Source organism: Aulonocara sp. 'chitande type north' Nkhata Bay, linkage group LG23 (assembly GCF_057382095.1).
Source record: "Aulonocara sp. 'chitande type north' Nkhata Bay isolate Kocher_YH1m ecotype deep benthic linkage group LG23, A_spYH_male_GT1.1, whole genome shotgun sequence".
NCBI classification, from domain to species: Eukaryota; Metazoa; Chordata; class Actinopteri; order Cichliformes; family Cichlidae; genus Aulonocara; species Aulonocara sp. 'chitande type north' Nkhata Bay.
In genome coordinates, this window is record NC_141365.1 from 7,985,958 (window position 1) to 8,008,641 (window position 22,684).

Here is a 22,684-nt window from a genome sequence, read left to right on the forward strand (position 1 = left end):
GAAAAAGCTTCTCATTGACAGCAGTACTTGTAATCAGCAACCCCCATCCCCCCGCCACATGCACCCCACTGGCTCGGTGGTGTTTATGGCTGAGAAAACATCAGGCTGCTTTGTCTGTCTGCTTGCATATTTGTGATTTCAATTGATGGATGTTGTGGTGTTTCAGGTGTGTGCCGGTATCCTCTGGGGATGTCAGGAGGACAGATACAGGATGAGGACATTTCTGCTTCTAGTCAGTGGTCTGAATCCACAGCTGCAAGATACGGCAGGTAGGTATCTCTCTACAAACTCTTACATACGTGTTTCATGGCATGTGTACCCTGATAATGAGTGAGTGTGTGTGTATATGTGTGGGTGGTTTATCCTGCAAGGTGCCTGTGCCTGTTTATTTGCAGTTAACCACAGACTGGGGTATCAGTTCTAACCTACAGCCGCATGATTGTGTGTCTCTGTGTGTGTCTGCTCTAGAACTTGGGTGGCCCTCAGTAAGTATCAGGATAATGATGTAATATACTTTCCCCATCCATCCTGGCTGGAGTTTCAGTCTTGCCCAGCGCCGTCTTTCCTGTGCCAGGCCCCTGCCTGAAATTAACACTTTAAGATGAATTTACGATGCAGCCTTTCACCAAAAGTGTTTTCATAGCAGGCTGCAGGAACTGAAATCCAACACTGAACTCACTTTTACTTTCCTCTCACCTTTTTCTTCTCTGTCAAGTCCTAACGTTTCTGCTCTATTGCTCCCTTTCCGGCTGTAATTCTAATGTGCACATCTACTATTATTTGTCTTTCTCTCTCCCTCCATTTATTTCTCCAGGTTGGACTTTGAGGAGGGCGATGGCGCGTGGTGTCCGGAGATAACAGTGGAGCCAGACAACCTGAAGGAATTCCTCCAGATTGACCTGCGCTCCCTCCACTTTATCACGCTCGTGGGCACCCAAGGTCGTCACGCAGGAGGCATGGGTAATGAGTTTGCCCAGATGTACAAGATCAAGTACAGTCGTGATGGCAGTCGCTGGATCTCGTGGAGAAACAGACAGGGCAAGCAGGTAAATGCACCATAGAGTTTGTCCTCTGCAGTAAATCAGGTGAAATTACATCTTTTTCTGGTTTGGCAGTCATATCTATTTGGACCTTTACAGCAAATGATAACGCTGTACTGATTTTACCCTTTTAGTGCCTCTCATTACTTGGACCTATTATGACTGCGTTTAAAGTGATGCAATGGCTTTGCTATCTATAAACTCTGTGACTCTCAGTCATTAGTGTCTGCCATAACAGTGCATTTGTTTGACCTCCAGGTGATTGAGGGAAACAGAAACGCCTACGACATTGTCCTCAAGGACCTCGAACCGCCCATAATTGCTCGCTATGTCCGCTTCATGCCAGTCACAGACCACTCCATGAATGTCTGCATGAGAGTGGAGCTCTATGGCTGTGAATGGCTGGGTAAGTGGTGGATCAGGTGGAAGGGAAAACCGTGCAGAGGGAAAAGTGGGAAATATAATGAATAATGTGCAAAGAACTGTAAAGGCAATTCAACAAATCCTCCTCATCTTTGAGCCCATAAAGATAGAGAGGATCAGCTGAGGATCTGTTGCTTTTTAATGACAGGCAGGGCAGTGTCTGAAAAACACTGGTGCCCTTAATGAGTATATGGCAAGAAAAATATTAAACATCTACTTTATAGGCACTTTAGTCCCTTTACATGGTAACTTTTTTTTATTAATCAGTGAAAAAAGAGCCAACGTGTACTTTTTAAAGCACTTTTTCTCTGTCTCTGCTCCCTTAAATATTATGCAAAAATCAATGCCCAAAACCAGCTTTAAAACTGGCACAAATGCCATGATGTATTATTTTGAAACCCTGCATGCTTCTTATGCTCATGTGAACACATCCTTGTTTAAAATTCACGTGTATAGCTAATGAATCAATAAAAAGCTGGTTAATTAATGACATTACTCCTGCAAATGCACTTTCAGTTTTGATTAAATGCATTGAACTACAACATTGAATAAACCTTTGACGTATTTTGCCATATTTTTTTACACAGTCCCATGAAAAAGGTGCCTTTGTTGAAACATTTCCAGATTTTAGTGCATGAAATAATACTGCATGGCTGAATAGGTTTTGAATATGAAGTAGTGAAATGTTTGTGAAGCAGACTTTATTGGTCATGTTAGCAGATTGTTTTGCTCGCATGAGGATGACAAAGAAAAAAAGAAAGCAACTGCTTTTTAAAAGTCACTTTACCTCCAGCTTGTTAGAAGCTTTAAGGGGGTGTCTTAAAGTAAAAGTGCTATTCAGTCGGTTTTGTTCATTCCTTGTGCTACATAAAGTCCTTCTTTTCTCAGCGCTGGCAAAACAGTCCCGTTTCTCCCATACTGCTCCTAAACATTACATTTATATTCTTCGTTTCCTCGTTCTGCCTCTTCATCGAGGACTATTACTGCTACCAAAGTGGAAAATTCCACCCGTCTCTTGTGACGCTTGACATTTTGGTAAAAATCTGAACTACAATGTAAAACAAACTTTGTGGTTTTCAACAAAGGCTTTCTGCATGACGTGAATGATGGATCTCATAAAAGTCCATGGGATTCTCACTTAAAAAAGAGAAAAGAATAATTTTTCTTTGCTTTGCAGACGGCCTTGTTTCATACAACGTTCCAGTGGGAGAACAGATGAATTTGCCCGCTTATCCTGTTTATCTCAATGACTCTGTGTATGATGGAGCGATCATCTACAGGTGTGTGACTGTTTAATGTATTGGGTTTTTTTTTTTGTCATTTTCCTCCATCACACACAACCCTCTCACTTTACATCCACCTTCTTACAATCCTCCCCTTTGCCATGTTGTTGTCCAGTTTCTATGGTGACAGCAGAGACAGACAGTGGTGAGTGGGCCATGGTGGTTTACTGTTAGGCAATACCTCATGGGAATAATTGAGTCAAGCCTGCTCACACAGTTACAAAACCAGATTGAACCAATCTGAGTATTTTGTTGACATTCATGTTTGGGTTATGGTAGGGTGAATAATCTCCTCCATGACACAAAGCTTCTTTTCTCTGTCAAGGAAAAAGGGCAGAGGGAAAAGAAAATGGACCATATTACAATATCAAAGCCAAAAGCCAAAGATTAAAAAATGATTTATGCAATGCTGCCACCTAGTGCTGGATCAACATATGAAAAGTGTTCCTACTAGGGCTAGTTAACCTTTCCAAAAATTATTTATTTTTGCCCTTCAGATTTATATTGTGATATAATTTGTATTATCCAGTGCATAATAGTTCTCTCTTCAAAACAATGCCTGTAGCTTTTTGGCATTTGAAACATGATATTTTACTCTCAAGATTCATTGTTGTATTGTTTTTTTATTTATTTAATTTAAATATAGTGACGTCCTTAGTTACAAGCCAAACACAAATACCTTTGGATCAAGTGGAATTTCTTCTGAGTTAATCACACCACATGTCACATTGACCTCTTCATGTTTTAATCTCTCGGCTAAATGCATTGAAAAGACGTTTCTTCAACTTCTGTTTTAGTAACCAGTTGTAGTAACAGTTATTCTTCAGTATGAGGCTCCATAGAATTTAAGATCGGAGCATTAAGCATGCTCTACCTCTCTGTTTCTCAGTATGACAGAGGGCTTGGGCCAGCTGACTGATGGAGTGTGTGGCCTGGACGATTTTACAGTAAGTCATGAACGCAATGGATGGCCAGGATATGACTACGTGGGCTGGAACAATGAGAGCTTCCCGAGTGGATTTGTAGAAATAATGTTTGAGTTTGACCGCATACGAAACTTTACCACGATGAAGGTGAGGTTCGTGATCAGAAAAGCTGAAATTCTCCATGACTGTTCAGCTCCACACATCTCACCGGGTGGCTTTTTCCCCGCTCAGGTCCACTGCAACAACATGTTCTCGAGACACGTCAAAGCCTTCCGTCAGGTGGTTTGTTACTTCCGCTCTGACTCGGACTGGGAGGCCACGCCACTCTCCTTCAGCCCAGCGGCGGATGAGAAGAATCCGACTGCCCGCTTCGTCATCGTCAACCTGGCTAATCACATGGCCAGTGCCATCAAGTGCCAGTTCTATTTTGCTGATGCCTGGATGCTGTTCAGCGAGATCACCTTCCAGTCAGGTACACATTTGAGAGCTGTGTGATGCTCTCTGCTAGTCTGTTATGTATTTAGAATAGGTTTGTATGCTGTCATGCTCATTTCAAGCTCTGTGTTTTTATTGATTAAAGTACTTTCATATGGTTAAAAAAAATACTTATGCCATACTGGGATTTTATAGTGGGCTTTGTGCAGCCCTTTCTTCAATCCACTGTCTGAAACAAGTAGCTTTCACTCCTGCCTCATATAAGCCTGCCTTCTTCTGATTGGCTGCCCCTCGTTTGACTTCTGCAAATAGCACCAAGTGCTTGAGGGCACCACTTCCTCTCTTTGCAAGTCTGGAATTACTGAAAAAATACTAAATACTACTATTTTCTCACTATGCTTTAATAAAAAGTTGACAAGCTCGGCTAATTTCCGATCAACTCTGTGCCATCTGCCCTTTCAGACACAGCCATGTACAACACAACGCTGGCTCCACCCGAGCAAACACCTAACACACCACCAGGTTAGTGCAATACTCACCTCACTTACACTAATAATACACCTATCAGTTACAAAATCTGTGGCAACACCCAACGACATTGGTCTGAGCATTTGGCAGTGATAATGAATGCACCAACACAGCATGCAAACTATCAAGGGTTTAACTTACTGATGTCTCTTTGCTGTTTTCTTATTCCAATCAATGAAAAGCAATTGAGATTTATTATTATTTGTTTACTTCCATGTTTCATTTGCATTTTACAAACTGATTTAAGCAGGTTTTAGATATGCAGTGCCGTAAATGGATATTTTCACAAAATTAATGTTAACTAACCCTCAAAAGCAGGTCCGTCCAGCTGTCATAGGGTGAAAGGCCTGGGCTGGTCTGCAAGAGCACACTCCACTTCAAAATCTTCAACTCTTGCCTCTCTCTCTGTTTCACTGCAGAAGATGACCCCACACACAAAGTAGATGACAGCAACACCCGCATTCTGATTGGCTGTTTAGTGGCCATTATCTTTATCCTTGTAGCCATAATTGTGATTATGCTGTGGAGGCAGGTGTGGCAGAAGATGCTGGAGAAGGTGAGCACACGGTTTGTGCATTTCAGCTGAAGCTTTCTTCTGAGAAGCGGTCAGTTCTGTTTCTTCACCTCTATATCTTTTATTTCAGGCCTCTCGTCAGATGCTGGATGACGAACTAACTACTAGTTTGTCAATACAGAGTGAAACACTGGGCTACCACACCCACAACCAGTCGAATACAACCAATGCACAGGAGTCTAATTCCACCTATGAGCACATCTTTCCTCTCGGTCCAGACTACCAGGAACCTTCGCGCCTCATAAGTAAGCTGCCGGAGTTTTCACAGAGAACAGAAGAGCCCAGTAAGCAGGCAAACACGGGTACTTACAAATTCAAATGTATTTTTATTCATTTGCACTGATTTATAGTTACCATGTTGCATTTCAGGTTCGACCAGCACTTCTGCTTCTAAATCCACTGCCTCTTTTGCAGTCCAAGATGGCGTCCCTCACTACGCAGAGGCAGATGTTGTAAACCTACAAGGTGTAACTGGAAGCAACACCTATGCCATCCCTGCAGTAACTATGGACCTGTTGTCAGGGAAGGATGTTGCTGTGGAGGAGTTCCCACGAAAACTGCTCACATTTAAAGAGAAGCTTGGAGAAGGCCAGTTTGGAGAGGTGCAGGTTACAGCTTTGGTTACAGCTTTGCATAAGATAAAACACAAGTCACGTTTTGAATCTCACTCTCCCCGCTCCCTGTTTCTCTTCTAGGTCCACCTGTGTGAGGCAGAAGGAATGCAGGAGTTTATGAATAAAGAGTTTTTGTTTGACATCACAGAAGATGAGCCCGTCTTGGTGGCTGTGAAGATGCTCCGTTCAGATGCCAATAAAAATGCCAGGTGTGCCGGTGCTTCTTGTACCCTTTAAATGAAATGAAATTGCAAGCGTACATGTGAAGTTTTTATTTTTCTCACCTTTAACTTGCAAATTGTTTTCCATTGGAAGGAATGACTTCCTTAAAGAAATAAAGATCATGTCACGTTTGAAGGACCCCAACATCATTCGCCTCTTAGCTGTGTGCATCCACAGCGACCCTTTCTGCATGATCACAGAGTACATGGAGAACGGAGATCTCAACCAGTTCTTGTCCCGCCACGAACCAGAGGGACATCTTGCTCTGCTTAGCAATGCACCTACTGTGAGGTAGGAAGGGGGCTAATATATGCAAACACATGTAAACATGATTTTCAAGCAAATTATATGAATATTTATTCTCTCTCCTCCCCAGCTTCAGTAATCTCTGCTACATGGCCACTCAGATAGCCTCGGGGATGAAGTACCTATCCTCACTTAACTTTGTTCATCGAGACTTGGCCACACGAAACTGTCTGGTGGGCAAAAAGTACACAATAAAGATAGCTGACTTTGGCATGAGCAGAAACCTGTACAGTGGGGACTACTATCGCATCCAGGGCCGGGCAGTGCTGCCTATACGCTGGATGTCATGGGAAAGCATCCTGCTGGTGAGGACTTCCTGCAAAAACATCACTTTATTCAACCGTTACTGATAAATTGTAAATTGATATCTAATTAAACTTTAGTAAATACTTAATTTAGTATAAAAGAAAACAATTATATGATAATTCATATACCATAGATTGTCGGTTATTTTTATGACATTATGTATAAAATGTTTTATAGACATGATATACTGTATTATTTTTTTCTACTGACACTGAAACAAAAATTTAGTATTTGTTGATACATGTTATTGTGATTGTTACTCATCAGTGTTGCCAATTTCAGCTGAAACAACAATTGTGTGATTTACGTCACCAACACCTCATCTGTCTACTTATCTGTCTAATGCTCTATTTATTTGTCTACTTGTAAAACAGATAGCAGATAGCTTTCAAGTCAATTACTGATTAGTAAACATTATCAGTTTAAATGCTGTTATTTGTACAGTGATTATTAAAAAGTAGAAAAAAAACATGTTTGCAATCTTCTGCTTTGCAGGGGAAGTTCACCACAGCCAGCGATGTTTGGGCCTTCGGGGTGACCCTGTGGGAGATACTAAACTTCTGCAAGGAACAGCCCTACTCTCAGCTCACTGATGAGCAGGTGATAGAAAACACGGGAGAGTTTTTCAGGGACCAGAAACGACAGGTGAGGGCTGCCAGAAGCATTTTGTCATTGTTTCTTTTTAAATAAGAAAAATGTAGTTATTATCAGCAGTTTTGAACAAAACAAAAAAATAAGAAATTAAACAAACTGTTTTACGACAAAGAATTCAATTAAAATGGGAAAAACACAAATGAATGAATGAAAAGGAGTTAGCAGAAGCTTTATCCTATTCTAAAGGAAAATAAATTTCTCACTGGATTTCACCAAACAAACACCAAGTACTACATACCCATACCTTCACACAGTAGGTCATTTATGGAGATATTAGGGAATGATGATGTAAATGTACTAGTTTTGATATGAGATATATTTAGTTTGTTTTCAGATATTTATTTCCATATTGTTTTAATGAGCCTTCTAACAAAATGTTGTTCTCTCTTATTCACAAAAGGTAGCTACAGCAAATCGATCTATATATTCGATTTAGCATATTTTTTTACACCAGATGCCTCCTGACACAATCCTTCTATGGATTTGTGTCTCCTCGTGAGCTAATGGAGCCACTAGTCTAAAAATCACAGCTGAAAATCTAGTTTGATACAATTCTTTCTAATTTCATAAATTTGACTTCATTTTTTTATTTGCCAGTGTCAATCAACACCTCCACAGTGTATTTCTTGTTAGCCATAAACTTCTATTAGTTCCATTATTACAGCCATTGAAGTGAATGTGTTTGCTCTGAACCCAAAGTGTAAGTTATTTAATAAATTGTATTTTTCAATTAAAGGAAACAGCTAAACAGTCTAAAGTGCTAAAACAGTAAACTCTTTTGATTCCCTGAGTTAATATCTCATCCATATTGTGCAGATCTACCTGCCTCAACCTGTGTTGTGCCCGGACTCGCTCTACAAGATTATGCTGAGCTGCTGGAGGAGGAATGCAAAAGAACGGCCGTCCTTCCAGGAGATACACAGGGCCATCTTGGAAATACAATCTTAAGCCAGTGCAGTGTTAAAGACAGTGATTTCCAGTCTGCTCATCTCTGGAAGTAAATGAAAATATGGCAATAACAGCAGACATTATCCAGGTTTAAGCTTGTCTCTGTAGAGTAACAGGGTTGGGGGCACTATGTACTACCCAAAAGAGTGAGTGTGTGTCAGTTATTAGCAAAAACAAGTTGGCTAAGATGTTTTATATGCATACAAATATTCCTCAAAAAAACAGTGCTGTTTTATACTACGCTATTCTTCAAACATGCTTAAGAACATGACCTAAGGCTCTGACTCATGTCGATGAAGCCTAATTTAATGTAGCAAGTGACATTTGGCACTTTTGAAAATATATTTTAATTGCATTTGTTAATGTTGGTTTAAATTTCCTATGTTACAGCAATTTTCATATTGACAACAAAACTAATGCAACTGAACTCTCTAGTGTTTTCTCTTGGAAGACTGCTTGAATGTAGAGGAGGAAAGTCCAGAAAAACCATCACTGTTACAGTTCATCTTATCTCAAGTATCTAATCACCACACATTTAGATTGACGAGAATAACAAGGAAATACCATCTTTTACATCTCCTTGACGTGGTTTCAACATTAAATGTATATGACTCTGTATTTTAAACAGATAATTCTAAATCTCAAATATCAATATTTTGTATTAGTATTTATATGTTAATATGTGTTTGTTCCGTTGGTTTTGTTTGTGCATTAATATGCTCTTTATTTGGAGTATTGTATTTGATGCAATGCAATAATTCTCTAGGTTACATTTTGGATTTCTACGTTATCTTTTATCCTGCTGCAAACTGTTGAGTTGATCATACACTAAGCTCTAAACCATTGTGATTGATAATCGATGAGATATTGGAAGATGCTTATCAGCAATCCAGGCCGCGTTGGTTCAACAGTATGTGTTTACAGTCAGTGTCATTGGAAAGATGTTACTGAGAGTGCTGTGGATGTTGAACAAATGACAGAGAAAATAAGTCTTTTTTTGAAAGCAGATTAAATGTAGGTATTCATCCTAAATGGTGTGTTTGACAAGAACCATAAGATGCCTATGAGTGAACGCTTTCACTGTAGTTTATACAAGCAAATGAAAAATAAATATCTGATGAGTCATCTACAGGTTTAGCTTTCTGCAGTTGGCTTTTTCTTCTGTATTATTTCCTCTTCAATTTGTTTGTTTGTCCACGTCTGTGCTGACTTTCAGATAGTTTAACTGTGTTTACAGGCTTTGCTTTTGCAGGTCTTTGTCCCTCTTTGTAAATCAAGAGAAAGCTCAGATCATTGCCCTTTCAACTTATCCCTATCTGGGCAAAGACATTCTACAAATTAAATCTGATATTTGGTTTAAAGATACATTTGTGAAGCTTGCAGATGTTCTCACAAGACAAAGAAAGCATTTCATGGCATTCTCCATCAGCTCAGTGCAGGCAGATGAAGTCCTAATATGTTGAGATTCATTTCATCTTTGTACTCAAATGTTTAAGTGAGAATATTTTATATATTTCTGTAAGCAAAAGTTGTTCATTAAATAAAAATTAAACTGGAAATTGAATCTGTTTGAGAGCTTTTGTCTTATTCATGAACAGAGCTGAATATTTCATGCTGTGTCTGAGTGGGCTGTCCCTAAAGATGATCAGCTGACAACCATGTGGATCTTATTGGCGGAGTGCTGCTACAGCATCCAATCAGAACTCAGAGGTGGGGCGAAAACTGTTACTTCACAGATCAGGAAATCATTCTTAGGACTTTGCACGGATCAACTGACTTAAAAGAACATTTGGCAGCAAATGTAGTTTTCTATATTGGCAGTTTGAAGTTAACAGGATGAATAAGGTGATTTTGGTAACAGGAGCCAATAGGTAATCACTGTTTTTGTTTTTTAAATGATAACCTTCAAATCAGGAAACTTCATATGTTCAGTGAACTTACTACTAGTTATATTACAAAAATGTTTGACTAAATGTCATTTTTGCAGTGAATTTAATCCACAGTATTAAACAGTAATACTGTAGTAAAGTATTGTTGTAAGTAGTAGTAGTAGTAGTAGTAGTAAATACTAGTAGTAATAGTAATATGGATTTCCCTGCAGTGGCATTGGCCTGGCACTGTGTGAGCGTCTCCTTTCAGTGGACACAGAGGGTCTCCAGCTTTGTCTGGCCTGCAGGAACATGCGCAGGGCTGAAGCTGCTCACTCAGCTCTCCTCACCTCTCACCCCAAAGCCCAGGTGGCCCTGCTGCAGGTGGACACCAGCAGCATCTCCTCCGTCATTAGTGCTGCACAGGAGGTCAAAAAGAGGTGGGAAGATGAACTCAGAAACACAGAAATCAAATCTGTACTTGATAAATCATCACTGATCACCAGTTATGCTGATAGTTCTTTATGTGCTATAGACAACCATTGTTTGTTATCTGCAGGTACGACCGGCTGGACTACCTTTACCTGAATGCAGGAATCATGCCAAATCCACGGTTTGATGTAAATGCCTTTTTCAAAGGCCTCTTTTCCAGGTAAACTAGTAACTCTAGATGTGCCTGAATCCTCAATTTTATCTACAGTGCATCACAGTTTCTTTATATTTCATCATCTTCAACTGTGTCCCATGCTGCATTTCTTTTGCCTCAAATTTCTATAAACCTGTATTGCAGAAATGTCATCACAATGTTTGCCACCGGTGAGGGCATTCTGACACAGCAGGATGGTGTTACCCCTGATGGCCTCCAGGAAGTTTTTATGACAAATCTCTTTGGTCACTTTCTTTTTGTGAGTCACTTTTGTAATTTGGTGTCTGAATAATCTTCATATTTTAGACAGATCTGCTCATAAAATATTGTACTGAGATGTGCTTTGTCATAGTTTTCTGAAGGAAGACTAATTGCTGGTCGGTTGTCCTTGATGAAACAAATATAGGTGATACTGGATCTGTTTGTCACTTAGCAACTATGCTCATTAAAAATTAACAGCACGTACTGCTCTAGCCATAAGGTCACAGCAGGTAATATTCTGCTCACTTTGCATTTTCGGCTAAATTGGGGCTGCCATCAAAGTAACCTTTTCAAAGTTCTTGTTTAAACTTTCAGCAATTATAAAACAGTCTTCAGTGCGCTTAAGAAAACTGTTCACTCTCACTTTTAGTGAGAGTGAACAGTTTTGGTGGAATCTTCTTAAAATGCTCATTCAGTTTCTTTAAAATCTACATAGATTAGCCACAACATTAAAACCACTGCCAGGCAAAGAGAATAAGGCTGATTCGGCACTGGCATTTATGTGGAGATTAGTTTGGCACATTCCTCCCATAGAAATGTTTTTGTAGACCAAACAGAGACAGTAATGACACCCAAAACAGAACTGGCCTTCAACTGTAGGACTGTGCACATTGTCAAACCCCCAAAACTGCTTTCGAATGCTTAAAAGAACAGAGTCCAAGGCCTTCAAGATCAATAACTAGAACAAGCCCAGTCAACCCTACAGCCCACTGGACCCTAGGTTCCACTGCCCATACTATTTTGTTAAAGTTATTTTGGTTACTTATATAATATCAGCTGGTTTTAGTGTTATGTCAGATTGCTGCATAAGCATCCAGTTTAATATACAGATGTGTTTAAGTACATGCAGTAATCTCATCTGTTCTCACACAGTTCACCCAGTTACCTTGGGTTTAGCTTCTTTTTTGGACAAACTGCAGTGCAAGTTTTAATTTTATCTTTCTGTGATTTTGTGTCCTGCTTTTAATGATAAAGGTCAGGGAGCTGGAGCCAATGCTGTGCCGTGCAGGCCGGACCTCCCAGCTGGTCTGGACCTCCTCTAGTAATGCTCATCGTTCGGCCTTTAGTCTCGAAGACATTCAACATAAAAAAGGCACTCAGCCTTACAGCTCTTCCAAATATGCCTCTGACCTGCTCAGCCTCACACTCAACACACACTACAATAAACAGGTCAGCTCATGCACCTCACATGCCATGACTGACTCACACCAGAAATTGCATTTCTTTTTTTAAGCTCCTAATATTTTGATGAAAGTGACCCTGGTGCTCATTATTTTTTTAGGGTTTGTACTCATCTGTGATTTGTCCTGGTTTTGTGATGACCAATCTGACCTACAACATCCTGCCCTCCTTCCCAGCATTCCTCTGGACACTGTTTACGCCTATCTTCTGGCTTGTGAGTGACACAGTTGTTACAAATGCATAGTTGGGTGTTTGGCTCTATCTGAGATGTGTATTTCTTTCAAACTCACAGATAAGAATGTTCACAAACACTTTCACATTGACACCTTATAATGGAGCTGAAGTTCTGGTAAGTAAAACAGAAATTCACACTTCCAACACACAGTTCAGGTGAAATTCATGTTCTCAATTCTGTTCTTATTTTCAGTTTTGGTTATTTAAACAAAAGCCTGAATCGCTGGACCCATATGCAAAGTATCACAGCTTAACATCTGGGCTAGGGAACAACTACACACAGCCCCGTAAGGTACGGCGGGTAAAAATTTACATTAAAAACTAATGTTGAGTCAAAACAGTCTGTAATGTAGTTCCACATATGTCTTCTGTGTCTCTTCACAGATGGACATTGACTTGGAGACATCGGAGTCTTTGTATGAGAAATTACTGCAGCTAGAAAGAGAAGTAAGGAAGAAACTGAAGGACGAACAAAAGGAAAGCCCACCGTGATCCCCCAAATCCTGCAGGATCATCTTGATGCAGATCACCCAGTTCTGGATGGAAAACATTTTATTCCCGTCTCACAGGTCTCCTAGGAGGATTATGTGCTCTGGCTGTCAGAAAAATAACACAGCAACCTGCAAGGCTGAATTTTAAGTGGGAACTGATGAGTGTGGTGCATGTTGTGACAGCACACATTTTCATCTAACAATACAAATAAGCACTGCCTGTTGCACTAATTCTTATTCAGAGACTTAACAAATTATCAGAACCTACTAACACAGCTACTAACACAGTTTTGGAGTCTAAATACACAGAAATAAATGTGATCACCACTATGCATTTTCTCCACTTTCTCCAATCTGGTTGTTAATCCCATGGTCCTCACGGCAAAACGCAGTGCAGTCTGACAGCAGACTATCTGTGTCTTCCCAAAAGTTGATATAGGTACTTCGTGTGAGCCTCTCGGCGGTGTACGGAGGTGCCGGCAGGTGCGCACAAGCGCTCTCGAAATACCTCTCCGGAGGATCTGGGGCAGAAACCCAGCAGCCATCTCCGTGTTCCATTGTTTGGTCTCCAGTCTCGCACTCCTCTGCTCCGCTCAGTTTCGGATTGCAAAAAGCCCAAACCATCCCGCAGAAATAGATGAAAAACGTGCCCATGACCATAATCATGAGCGCGTAGGACTCTATCATAGCTTTGGTGACTGCGGACGTCATTTTGCGCATATGCAGGAGTTACTGAACGGACTACCGAAAGTCTGGTCGCGAGGGGGAAGTCAGCAAAAGTGGCATCACCGTTCGAGCTGGACCACTCAGAAACGCGAGACAGATATAGGAAGAAAAAAAATTCCCGGACGATTTAAAGTCGACTATTATGGGAGTTTTTAAGATTCTCAAAATTTCGATATAAACAGTTACTGTTTTTTTGTTTTTTTAAGACTACCGAGGAGAACCAGCAACAAAACATCAAGCTTCTGTTTAATGTGTGGTCTTGCTTTGTGTTCGGTTGTCTTTTCAGCCACTCACAGTATTACATATGCCTATTTAATATTTGCTTATTGGCTACAGGGTATATATATATATATATAATCATACATGAAGCACAACCAAGTTTCCAACTACCACGTGGCACTGCAAAATATAAATGCACATAAAAGTGCAGGAATTTAGAGATCATTTATAACGTGTTTGTTTAATGAAAATATTACAGACAAGACAACATATTAAATGTTGAAACTGGAGAATATTTTTTAAGGTATAGGTTGTTATTTTTAATTTAATCCCAGCCACACATTAAATAAGACTGAGACTGGTGCATGTGTTTAGTCTTACATCATACTAAAACTCTAAATGTTTTCATTTTCTTGATGATGCATGATGCTCAACTACTCACTGTCTCCTTATTAATGTGTCCGTTTCTCAATTTCCAAGTAAACAAATACAATATATCAGAACCAGAAACATGGTGGTGAAAATAACTCATTCTGTGCTATGGAACAGCTGCTGATTAAAAGAAAATGTCACAAAAATGTTGCAGATCATCAAATGCATTTTAATATTAGACAAAGATAATCTCAGTGAATACAAAATGCTGTTTTTAAATGATCATTTCATTTATTAAGGGTTATCCAAACATTCCTGCGCCCATGTGAAAAATTAATTAGTCTCCTTGTTAAATCATGAACTAACTTTCTTTAACCACATTTTTTGTAAAGCTGAGTTCATTTTCACCAACCACACCCAAGCGGGATTATCAGGCCTGTTGAATCACTTAAACAGAACCTGTCTGACAAAGCGAAGTAGGCTAAAAGATTTCAAAAAACAGCACAACATACCACAAATTAAAGAAACTCAGGAGCAGCTGAGAAACAAAGTCACTGACATCTATCAGTCTTGAAAGTCTTGGAAAACCATCTCTATGTCTTTGAGACTCCAACAAACCACAAAGGGACCCATTTTCCATAAATGGATACAACTTGGAACAGTGATTACTTTTAAAATTGAGCTTTTCCTTCCCACTTTTCCTTCTCAATGTCAAAAACATTTCAGTGATCTCCAAGATTTCAAGAGTCAAATATGGTGGTGGTAGTGTGATGGTCTGGAGCAACTTTCCTGCTTCTGGACCTGGATCACTTGTCCTAACTGATGGAATCATAAATGCTGCTCTCTACCAAACAGTCTTAAGGGAGAATGTCTGACCATCAGTTTATGTTCTGAAGCTCAAGAACATTTGGGTTATGCAGCAGAACAATCTGAAAACCATTAGCAAATATACTACTTGAATAGCTCAACTAAACAAGAACAAAATGAAGGTTTTGTCAAAATCTGGACTTAAATCTGATTGCATTTTGTTTTGCCATGACCTTAAAGAACATACACATAAGGTCAGGCCATTTATGCCTGAAAACCCTCCGATGTGACTGAATCGAAACAATTTTGCAAAGAGGGTTGGGCCACATGTCCTCCACAGCGTTCTGAAACACTTATTGCCAGTTATCACAAGCGCTTGATTTTGGTTCTTGCTGCAAAGGGTGGCACAACCAGCTATTAGGTCCAGGGGGTAATTACCTTTTCACACAGGACCAGGTTTATTTGCATAGCTTTCTTAGACTAATACAATAAAACATCATTTTAAACTGATTTTTATATTCACTTGTGTTATGTTTGTGTAAAATTTTTTTTTTGATGATCTGAAACATGCAAGTGTGACAGATACGCAAAAAAATAAGTGATCAGGAAGCAGAAAAATAATTTTTAATTGTAGCCCTGTGTTACAGTCTTAAACCACCACAATGCATTTTTGTATAGCACTGTTTGCAGGTTTCCTCACCTACATCAGGCAGTGCTGATAAAGCTATCTCTAAATACAAATGTGAAGTGCTGTTTATACTTGCAGTAGGCTACTTGCCAGCTTTAAATGGGGGCTAGGCCCCGATATTGTGCGAATGCTTGTTCTGAGCTGTACTAACATACCTATACTCTGTATATTAACTCTACCGTAAACTTAAACTTTAACAATTTAAGTGAAATCTTTGACCACTTCCTTTTGTTTTCCAACAAAACTATAGTGCCTCTATTAAGAGGAGCACCTGCTGTTTCCCTTCGAGATATGTGAGGCAATATATAATAAGCCTGACCAAATATTTGGGCCCTCATTAGTGTGGAAACCAGTCTGCAGTGCTTTTCAAGACAGTTTCGAGGACTGGGGACATTTCTGAAAAGTCAAAACAAGAGCACGCAGTGTAAATGAGGGCACTCATGCTTTATTTTACAGACTACACCGGATAGCAACACTAGCCCCTCTTGCATTGTGGGTAAACGAGTTTCTTCAATTGCCTATCAGTAACCCAGTCTAGTGATTTGATCGTCCAAAGAAACTACACACCCCACCCGCGCCAACCCAGAGGTCCCGGATGTCTATCGCGCCGGAAGAGAAGACGGTCCTTTCCCAGCCATCTTGTGGCTTCACCTAGCGAAGTGCTCGCACCAAGCCTCGTAGAATCGGAGGAAAATCCTGCTGAAGGGGCGCCATCATGCCCGGACAAATGCAAGAAGGTTTTGGCTGTGCCATAACCAATCGGTTCGACCAGTTATTTGACGACGAGTCGGATCCGTTTGAGCTGCTGAAGCAAGCCGAAGTAAAGAAGAAGAAGGAGGCTTCTGCCCCTGGTGCCGCCAAGACTGCAGCCCAGGCTGCCAAGCAGCCTAAAAAGGAGTCTCAGAAAGAGAGAAAGACCCCCTTGACCGATAAGAAGGAGGAGACCCAGGCCGTCCCGCTCAAGAAAGATGGTAAAATATAATTTTCACGTTTCATGTCTCGCACAGTTAAAGCAGATGCTTAACATTGAGCTAACAGGCTAAGCTGCTTGATTACTAGCTAGCAATGGTTCACAAGCCACCCTCCCCGTGACATGCGGTCCACATGGCTGTTGTGTGCCCCTGCTGGCTGTCATTTACCCGAACAATGACATTTAAACAAACGTGTTCTGCAGTGGGATCCGTTGGGCTTAAAAAATTTGCTGCCCGACGTGTTTTGGCTTGCCCTCCCCCCTCCAGTGGGCCTTGTTGAGCGGGTAGAACCTGAAAGCCTGACTGGCCGGGGGTGTATCTCCGGGTTTATACGTTTATGCTTGCCACGATGGGCTTCCAGAGACCCCCACTTGTGGCTGAGCTGACCCAGAAAGCAGTTTTTGGGAAGCAGTTAATTATTTTAAAAATAAAAGAAAAATATCTTTCTGTATATTAATGGCAGGCGCTTTAAGGAGAAGGAAGTTTAGCACGTGCAATGATTGAAGTAACGTAATATGAGTACATGTGTACGCTCGTGGCGGATCTGCAGGTGGATTGGACCTCGGAGCCTGCACTGCTCTCGCGCGGATGAACCTCGTGGTTGTAGTGTGGGGCGTGTTAAAGCACAGGCTCTTAACCCGCCACTTCCCATTGGCACATAATGCAGCCGCGATGCACGCGGTCGACGTACATTCACAGCGCTTGTATCTCCGGTTTCCATTTTCCCCCAGATATTTAATTGTCATATATAACATCATGTATAGTTAACAAGTCATTCAATATATTTTTGTTTTACAACTTGTTTGTCTTAAATTTTCCAGCGTCAGGATTTGACCTAGTTCCAGGAGGTTAGTTTGCCATTATCTTCACTTCAGGCTGCCAAGTAGGCTCATATCTGTTTGCAAGAGAGAAGATGAGACAGGTGCGCTGACTATGGTGCAACCAGCTGCTCCTGTGTAGTGGTGGATGTCTATTTTGGTAGCTGGTGAGTTAAGCAATGGGTGGGTGGTGTTGTGTCACACTGGGTCAGTGGCAGTTAGATGGGCCATACAGGGTTAAACACTGTGTAGGTGTTAATTCACATGGCTGGCCTGTGAAAGGAAGGAGTAACAAGTGATTAAGTTATCAGATGGCTTTCCAGGTTAGAAAACAAAAGTAGGTCAACTTCCTTTGCATGTTAATTGGAATTATTTGCTCCACTTAAACACAACAAACACATCTTCTTTGTCTTTTATCACACTCGGCATTTGGTCCCAATCTGTCACTTTCACTGCTAATGGTCATCTGATCCTCCTGTTGTGGTCAATCCTAGGTGCTGGAATGAGGAGGATGGGCCGGAAGCCGGAGGGTGAGGGGTCCAGACCCCAGGGCGGCCAGGGAGAAGGACGCCCCGCAACAGACAGACGGCCAGCGGACAGGCGGCCACCTCGCCGCTTCGAGAGGCCTGCTGGCGACTCTGGCGAGAAGCCTGAGGGTGGTGAATTTTCAGTGGAGAAGTGAGTTTATTTTCTGAGCAGACTAATTTCCAACAGGGTGTCTTCTGCTTTCACAAAATAGTTGTCATTATTGGGTGGGACTACAACTGTTTAGGCGTTTTTTACCATGATAAGAGACTGTAGTCTTGCCCAAACTGCGGCAGGCACATATATTTTATTGTCACAAAAATCTGTGTAGGAAACTGAAAAAAATAAAGTCATCTGCAAATCAACTTTTAAGTAGCTACTATCAGGATTTTTATGAACCTTTTAAAAAAAATCAGTTGTATGTGCAGTCCCACTCAGTTGTATGGAGTCTTACAGGGAGCTTTAGGTCATTGCTCAGCTGATTGATTCACTTTCATATTCTCAGTTTTTGTTTACAGCAGGCAGCAGGAAAAGGAAAAACAACAAAAAAACCAAGCAAACAGAAAGCTTAGCACCAAGCAGTAGACACAGTTAGCTGTTCAGGACTCCCTCAGGAGTTTGTAGAAACCAAAACCGGAGATAAGAGTGTTATGTTGTAATGGTGAAAACTTGTTTTTACTGCCCCCAACTGGACAATAAAAATGTTTTCCCCATTGGCTAAGGACCTTGGCCAGACTGTGATTGTAACAGTTGTTCTGCATTAATTTCTTTAGGCCCGTCAGCGACAGGCCAATGAGGGGACGTGGTGGCGGTAGGGGAGGCCGCGGAGGCAGGGGTCGCGGCATGGGTCGCAGCGATGGCTTTGATTCCCGAGGAAAACGTGAATTTGATCGGCACAGCGGCAGTGACAAATCGTAAGTAATATTTTTTTTTTTTCCGCTCACTGTTCTTATATATCGCTTCATTGAAATACCCTTAATGCATCTGGTTTTAAGACCTTTGTGTGTGTTGTGATGCAGTGATCATGTTATGATCCTGGCTAATCCAGATGTTGTTTCAGTAGTTTGAAAGGAGAAGAGAAGCGTGGTGGAAGTGGATCTCACAACTGGGGCACCGTTAAGGATGAACTGAAGTAAGTTCTTACTTTAGGAACAGAAGAAACTTCTGTGATAGTTAAATAACACCTTTACGCTTTGATAGCGATAACTCTCTCGTCTGCAAGAGATACATTAAATGATCTATTAGTATGCCATTCTTAGGTGACACATGTGCTGTTCTGGGTAAAGCTTACTAAAATTGATGCATGCAGAGCAATCCTCATTTTCATGGCTTCCCTGCCCCTCCTTGCAGTGAGCTTGACCAATCAAACGTCACTGAAGAAAACCCTGAAGGAGAGGAGCATCCAGCTGCCGACTCTGAGAACAAGTAATTTTTTTCACCTTGCTGTGTTCCTCAATGAGACTTCACTTTCACTGTGAAAAGATTCACAACTTTTGATGTGCATTTTGTAGCCACACATGCACATCCATACTAAATCAGTTACACTGAAAGACAGTGTTATTAATTCTAACGCTTATCTGGGTGTGTTCATGTTGAAGGGAGAATGAGGTTGAAGAAGTGAAGGAAGAAGGCCCCAAGGAGATGACTCTGGATGAATGGAAGGCCATGCAGGACAAGGACCGCGCCAAGGTAGAATTCAACATCCGCAAGCCCAACGAGGGAGCTGATTGGAACAAAGGATTTGTGCTCCACAAGTCCAAGGCAGAAGTGAGTAAAAACAAAAGGTCTGCTCTCGGTTGGAGAAATTATTTGTTGCTACATTTTAACAGGTATCCAGTATTCAAGAATTATTCTTCCAATGTAGTATATTGACACTTCCAAAATAGGTGAGACAACAGCTTAGCCAGGAATTAGGGAAGATTATGGAAACTCCCATGTGTTGGAGGTTATGTTAAATATTCTTTCTCCGTGAGATGAAACTGACTTTAATAGTGTTGCACCGGTGCAAAAGGTTTTCATGGCTGCACTTCAAAGTCAGAACTTCAACATAGAACAGGAAGTAGTTGTACTTATCAGACAATGATGCAAGTTTTATTTTTGCAATATGCCTTTAAAAAAAAAAAGTGAATCGGAGTGTTGTGCAAAATTGTATTAGCCAGTATTCACTTTCTAAGGCAGTACTCCATCATAGGATTTTCAGTCAATGTGCAGAACATGTCACTAAAACTGGGTTTCACATTATAGGTGTGAGTCATAAATTTTTAACAGGAATCGACAGGATGTTTTTATATTAACTGTATTATCTTATTAAGAGATTTGAATTTGTTGGTGGAAGCACATTATTTTGATCAGTGTGTTAATGTTGGCTTGTGTCTTTGTACCTGTCCACTGCAGGATAAGAAGGGTGATCTGATTGAACCTGAGGTTGATGAGCCGAAGGTAAAATTTCTACAGTTGCATGTACTCTGAGTATATGAAATCCAGACATGCATGCTAGCAGAACATTTATGTTGCAGATATACCAAAACAATAAAACTTAATTTTTAACCCTTGTTTTTGTAATTTAGGGAGATGATGAGCACCATTGCAGGAAGCCAGCCAATGACATTACGTCACAGCTGGAGATCAACTTTGGAGACCTGGGCCGTCCGGGCCGTGGACGTGGTGGACCACGTGGTGGCCGTGGAGGTGGAGGTGGAGGTGGTCGTGGCCGCGGCGAAGCCACCAGGCCAATGCGTGGTGGAAGGTCTGACAAGGTATGGGGCATTAAGCACAGCTTAGTTGCTGTTATATCAGCAACAACCAGGTTTATGCGCAGGAAGTTGGGATGCACAACACGAAATGTTTAAATTACCAGTGATTCTGATATTTGCTCTTTTTGTCATATAGAACGTCCTTTTTTATAGAAGTGGTACAGCCCTTCATTTAAAGAACAGATTGCCCTCTGCTGTTAAATCATTTTACGACTGATGGCAGTCAATTTATTTCTGTATTATTGCAGTGGACCATTTCCATTAATCAGTCATCTTTTCTAACTTGTACTTGTTGTCCACCTTTTCTAACAGTCATCTACGTCTGTGCCAAACGTGGACGACCCAGAGGCCTTCCCAGCCCTGGCTTAAGCCATGGTTGCTAATCCTCAGGCCTACAGGAGCCTCCTGAGCACCTCCACTACGAGGCTTGCATGTTCCTGGATCCTTCAGCAGAGTGAACCAATGGAGAAGACTGTCATTTACTATGACACTCAATGTGAGGACTGAGTTTTACCCAATAAAAACAAAACGAAGATGGAAAAAAAAAACAGAAATTAACAAAAAAAACAAAAAAATAAAAGGACTTCTTGCTACTCTGGAGCAACTTATTGGTAGAGGTTTTGTACTTGGAAACAAAGTAGCAGGGATGTTTTCATACAGTATTTTTTTCAGAGGTTATGCATTGTCCATTGATAAATTTTTGTAATTGCTGCTTGAAAATATGCATTTTGAAAGAGTATCTTTAGTGTGGTGTGTGCCATTGCTTTCTCGCTTTAAACTAGGCACTGTGGAGCTCCAACCCAAGCTCATAAGCTCTGACACACCAGGTATTTCAGATGACGTTACAGCTTCAGTCATTGAGATTTATGGATTTTTTTTTCTTTACCACTGGGATATTGTTTTATATTTTGTACAGGAGGTCTATTCTTGTATGATCTTCAGCCTGTAAATCGTAACTATTTTCATAGATTCTTTCAGAGACTGTATTTCACATGGTGCAAATAGGATGCACCTTGATCTTTGGTCAAAAGGTGCTACCTATCTTTGAATGCATTGATGAAATGGCGCCTAAATCTGAATTTAAGGTTCTTTTTGTACTGAAGATGTTTTGAAGGAGTAACATTAGGTCATTTTGGAGGAGCACGCTGGTGATGACTCTTAAATTTGCGCTGATCATGAAACTTTGGTCAGGTGAATTTATTAGCTCAAAGATATTTCACATTTTCTCGTTACTTGTTATTTGAAGTGCAATCCTTGGTCTAATGCATCTTCCTCCTTGCCCATTTCATCTTTGATCACTGGCCATGTGCGAGTCAATTAATGCCTTTCTTTTTACTTTAGAGCGATAAGGGGAGGAAGTGTTTTTACACAGTTGAGATTTGACCCTCTCCAACTGTTTACACACTCCACTCTGGTATCCTTTTACAGATGTAAACTCAGCCCAGCTTCAGTTTGTTTCTGCAGTCTGTTCTGTGCTGATATTTTCCTCCACTGTTGACTTGCCCTGTAGCTTCCACAGTGGCACCACTGCATAATTGCTCTGAAAGAAATACAGTTGTCCATTGTGTGGAACAACAGAAGTTCTCTACAAATGTGTGAATTCTAGCCCTGCTATTGGAGACCTCTGTCGGTAAATAAAGGTGGTCGATAAATTTTTTTGCATTGTCTTTTCTTTTTTTTTGTCCTGCCTGCACAAAGGCACTATTATTTTACGCTTTTGCTGTACATTTCTTTTAAATTCCCTTTTGACCGCATCACTTTTTAAATGTATGCTACCACTGTGTTCAATTAGGGGGACCTGTTATGATATCTAGCTGTTTTTTCACCTTGCCCTACTAGGCTAGTGTTGCATTATTACTCTAGT

At 40.8% G+C, this 22,684-nt stretch overlaps 3 protein-coding genes across 11 annotated transcripts in view; all 3 read left to right on the forward strand.

Annotated features, from left to right (window-relative positions):
• ddr2a (discoidin domain receptor tyrosine kinase 2a) overlaps positions 1 to 9,817 on the forward strand; it is a 31,458-nt gene extending 21,641 nt beyond the window's left edge. The window contains exons 3-17 of one of the 6 annotated variants that reach the window (XM_086283300.1): positions 167 to 269; positions 815 to 1,046; positions 1,299 to 1,446; positions 2,641 to 2,743; positions 3,636 to 3,819; positions 3,904 to 4,144; positions 4,570 to 4,629; positions 5,055 to 5,191; positions 5,280 to 5,511; positions 5,624 to 5,811; positions 5,905 to 6,032; positions 6,139 to 6,336; positions 6,422 to 6,656; positions 7,153 to 7,302; positions 8,128 to 9,817. In XM_086283300.1, coding sequence (XP_086139426.1) covers positions 167 to 269; positions 815 to 1,046; positions 1,299 to 1,446; positions 2,641 to 2,743; positions 3,636 to 3,819; positions 3,904 to 4,144; positions 4,570 to 4,629; positions 5,055 to 5,191; positions 5,280 to 5,511; positions 5,624 to 5,811; positions 5,905 to 6,032; positions 6,139 to 6,336; positions 6,422 to 6,656; positions 7,153 to 7,302; positions 8,128 to 8,259 — 2,471 coding nt within the window. In that variant the 3' untranslated portion in view covers positions 8,260 to 9,817. Of the gene's footprint in view, positions 1 to 166; positions 270 to 814; positions 1,047 to 1,298; positions 1,447 to 2,640; positions 2,744 to 3,635; positions 3,820 to 3,903; positions 4,145 to 4,569; positions 4,630 to 5,054; positions 5,192 to 5,279; positions 5,512 to 5,578; positions 5,812 to 5,904; positions 6,033 to 6,138; positions 6,337 to 6,421; positions 6,657 to 7,152; positions 7,303 to 8,127 lie in introns of all 6 variants that reach the window. The other 5 variants (XM_086283299.1, XM_086283302.1, XM_086283301.1 and 2 more) reach the window with 5 other exon arrangements.
• A 181-nt stretch (positions 9,818 to 9,998) lies between these two features.
• hsd17b7 (hydroxysteroid (17-beta) dehydrogenase 7) lies at positions 9,999 to 13,271 on the forward strand. Its single transcript, XM_086283913.1, has 9 exons — positions 9,999 to 10,130; positions 10,361 to 10,567; positions 10,687 to 10,779; positions 10,918 to 11,032; positions 12,010 to 12,204; positions 12,317 to 12,430; positions 12,509 to 12,565; positions 12,644 to 12,742; positions 12,835 to 13,271. The coding sequence occupies exons 1-9, from the start codon at positions 10,096 to 10,098 to the stop codon at positions 12,940 to 12,942; spliced, it is 1,023 nt and encodes a 340-aa protein (XP_086140039.1). The 5' UTR covers positions 9,999 to 10,095; the 3' UTR covers positions 12,943 to 13,271.
• Positions 13,272 to 16,354: 3,083 nt separating this feature from the next.
• serbp1a (SERPINE1 mRNA binding protein 1a) lies at positions 16,355 to 22,476 on the forward strand. Of its 4 annotated transcripts, none has more exons than XM_086282953.1 (9): positions 16,355 to 16,724; positions 18,037 to 18,220; positions 18,841 to 18,981; positions 19,131 to 19,199; positions 19,418 to 19,492; positions 19,663 to 19,834; positions 20,462 to 20,506; positions 20,635 to 20,823; positions 21,133 to 22,476. In XM_086282953.1, the coding sequence occupies exons 1-9, from the start codon at positions 16,469 to 16,471 to the stop codon at positions 21,187 to 21,189; spliced, it is 1,188 nt and encodes a 395-aa protein (XP_086139079.1). In that variant the 5' UTR covers positions 16,355 to 16,468; the 3' UTR covers positions 21,190 to 22,476. The 4 variants fall into 4 exon arrangements, with proteins under 4 accessions (XP_086139079.1, XP_086139076.1, XP_086139077.1 ...); XM_086282950.1 differs by having other exon boundaries at positions 16,356 to 16,724; positions 19,128 to 19,199; XM_086282951.1 differs by having other exon boundaries at positions 16,359 to 16,724; positions 19,128 to 19,199; positions 19,666 to 19,834.
• The last annotated feature ends 208 nt before the right edge of the window (positions 22,477 to 22,684 follow it).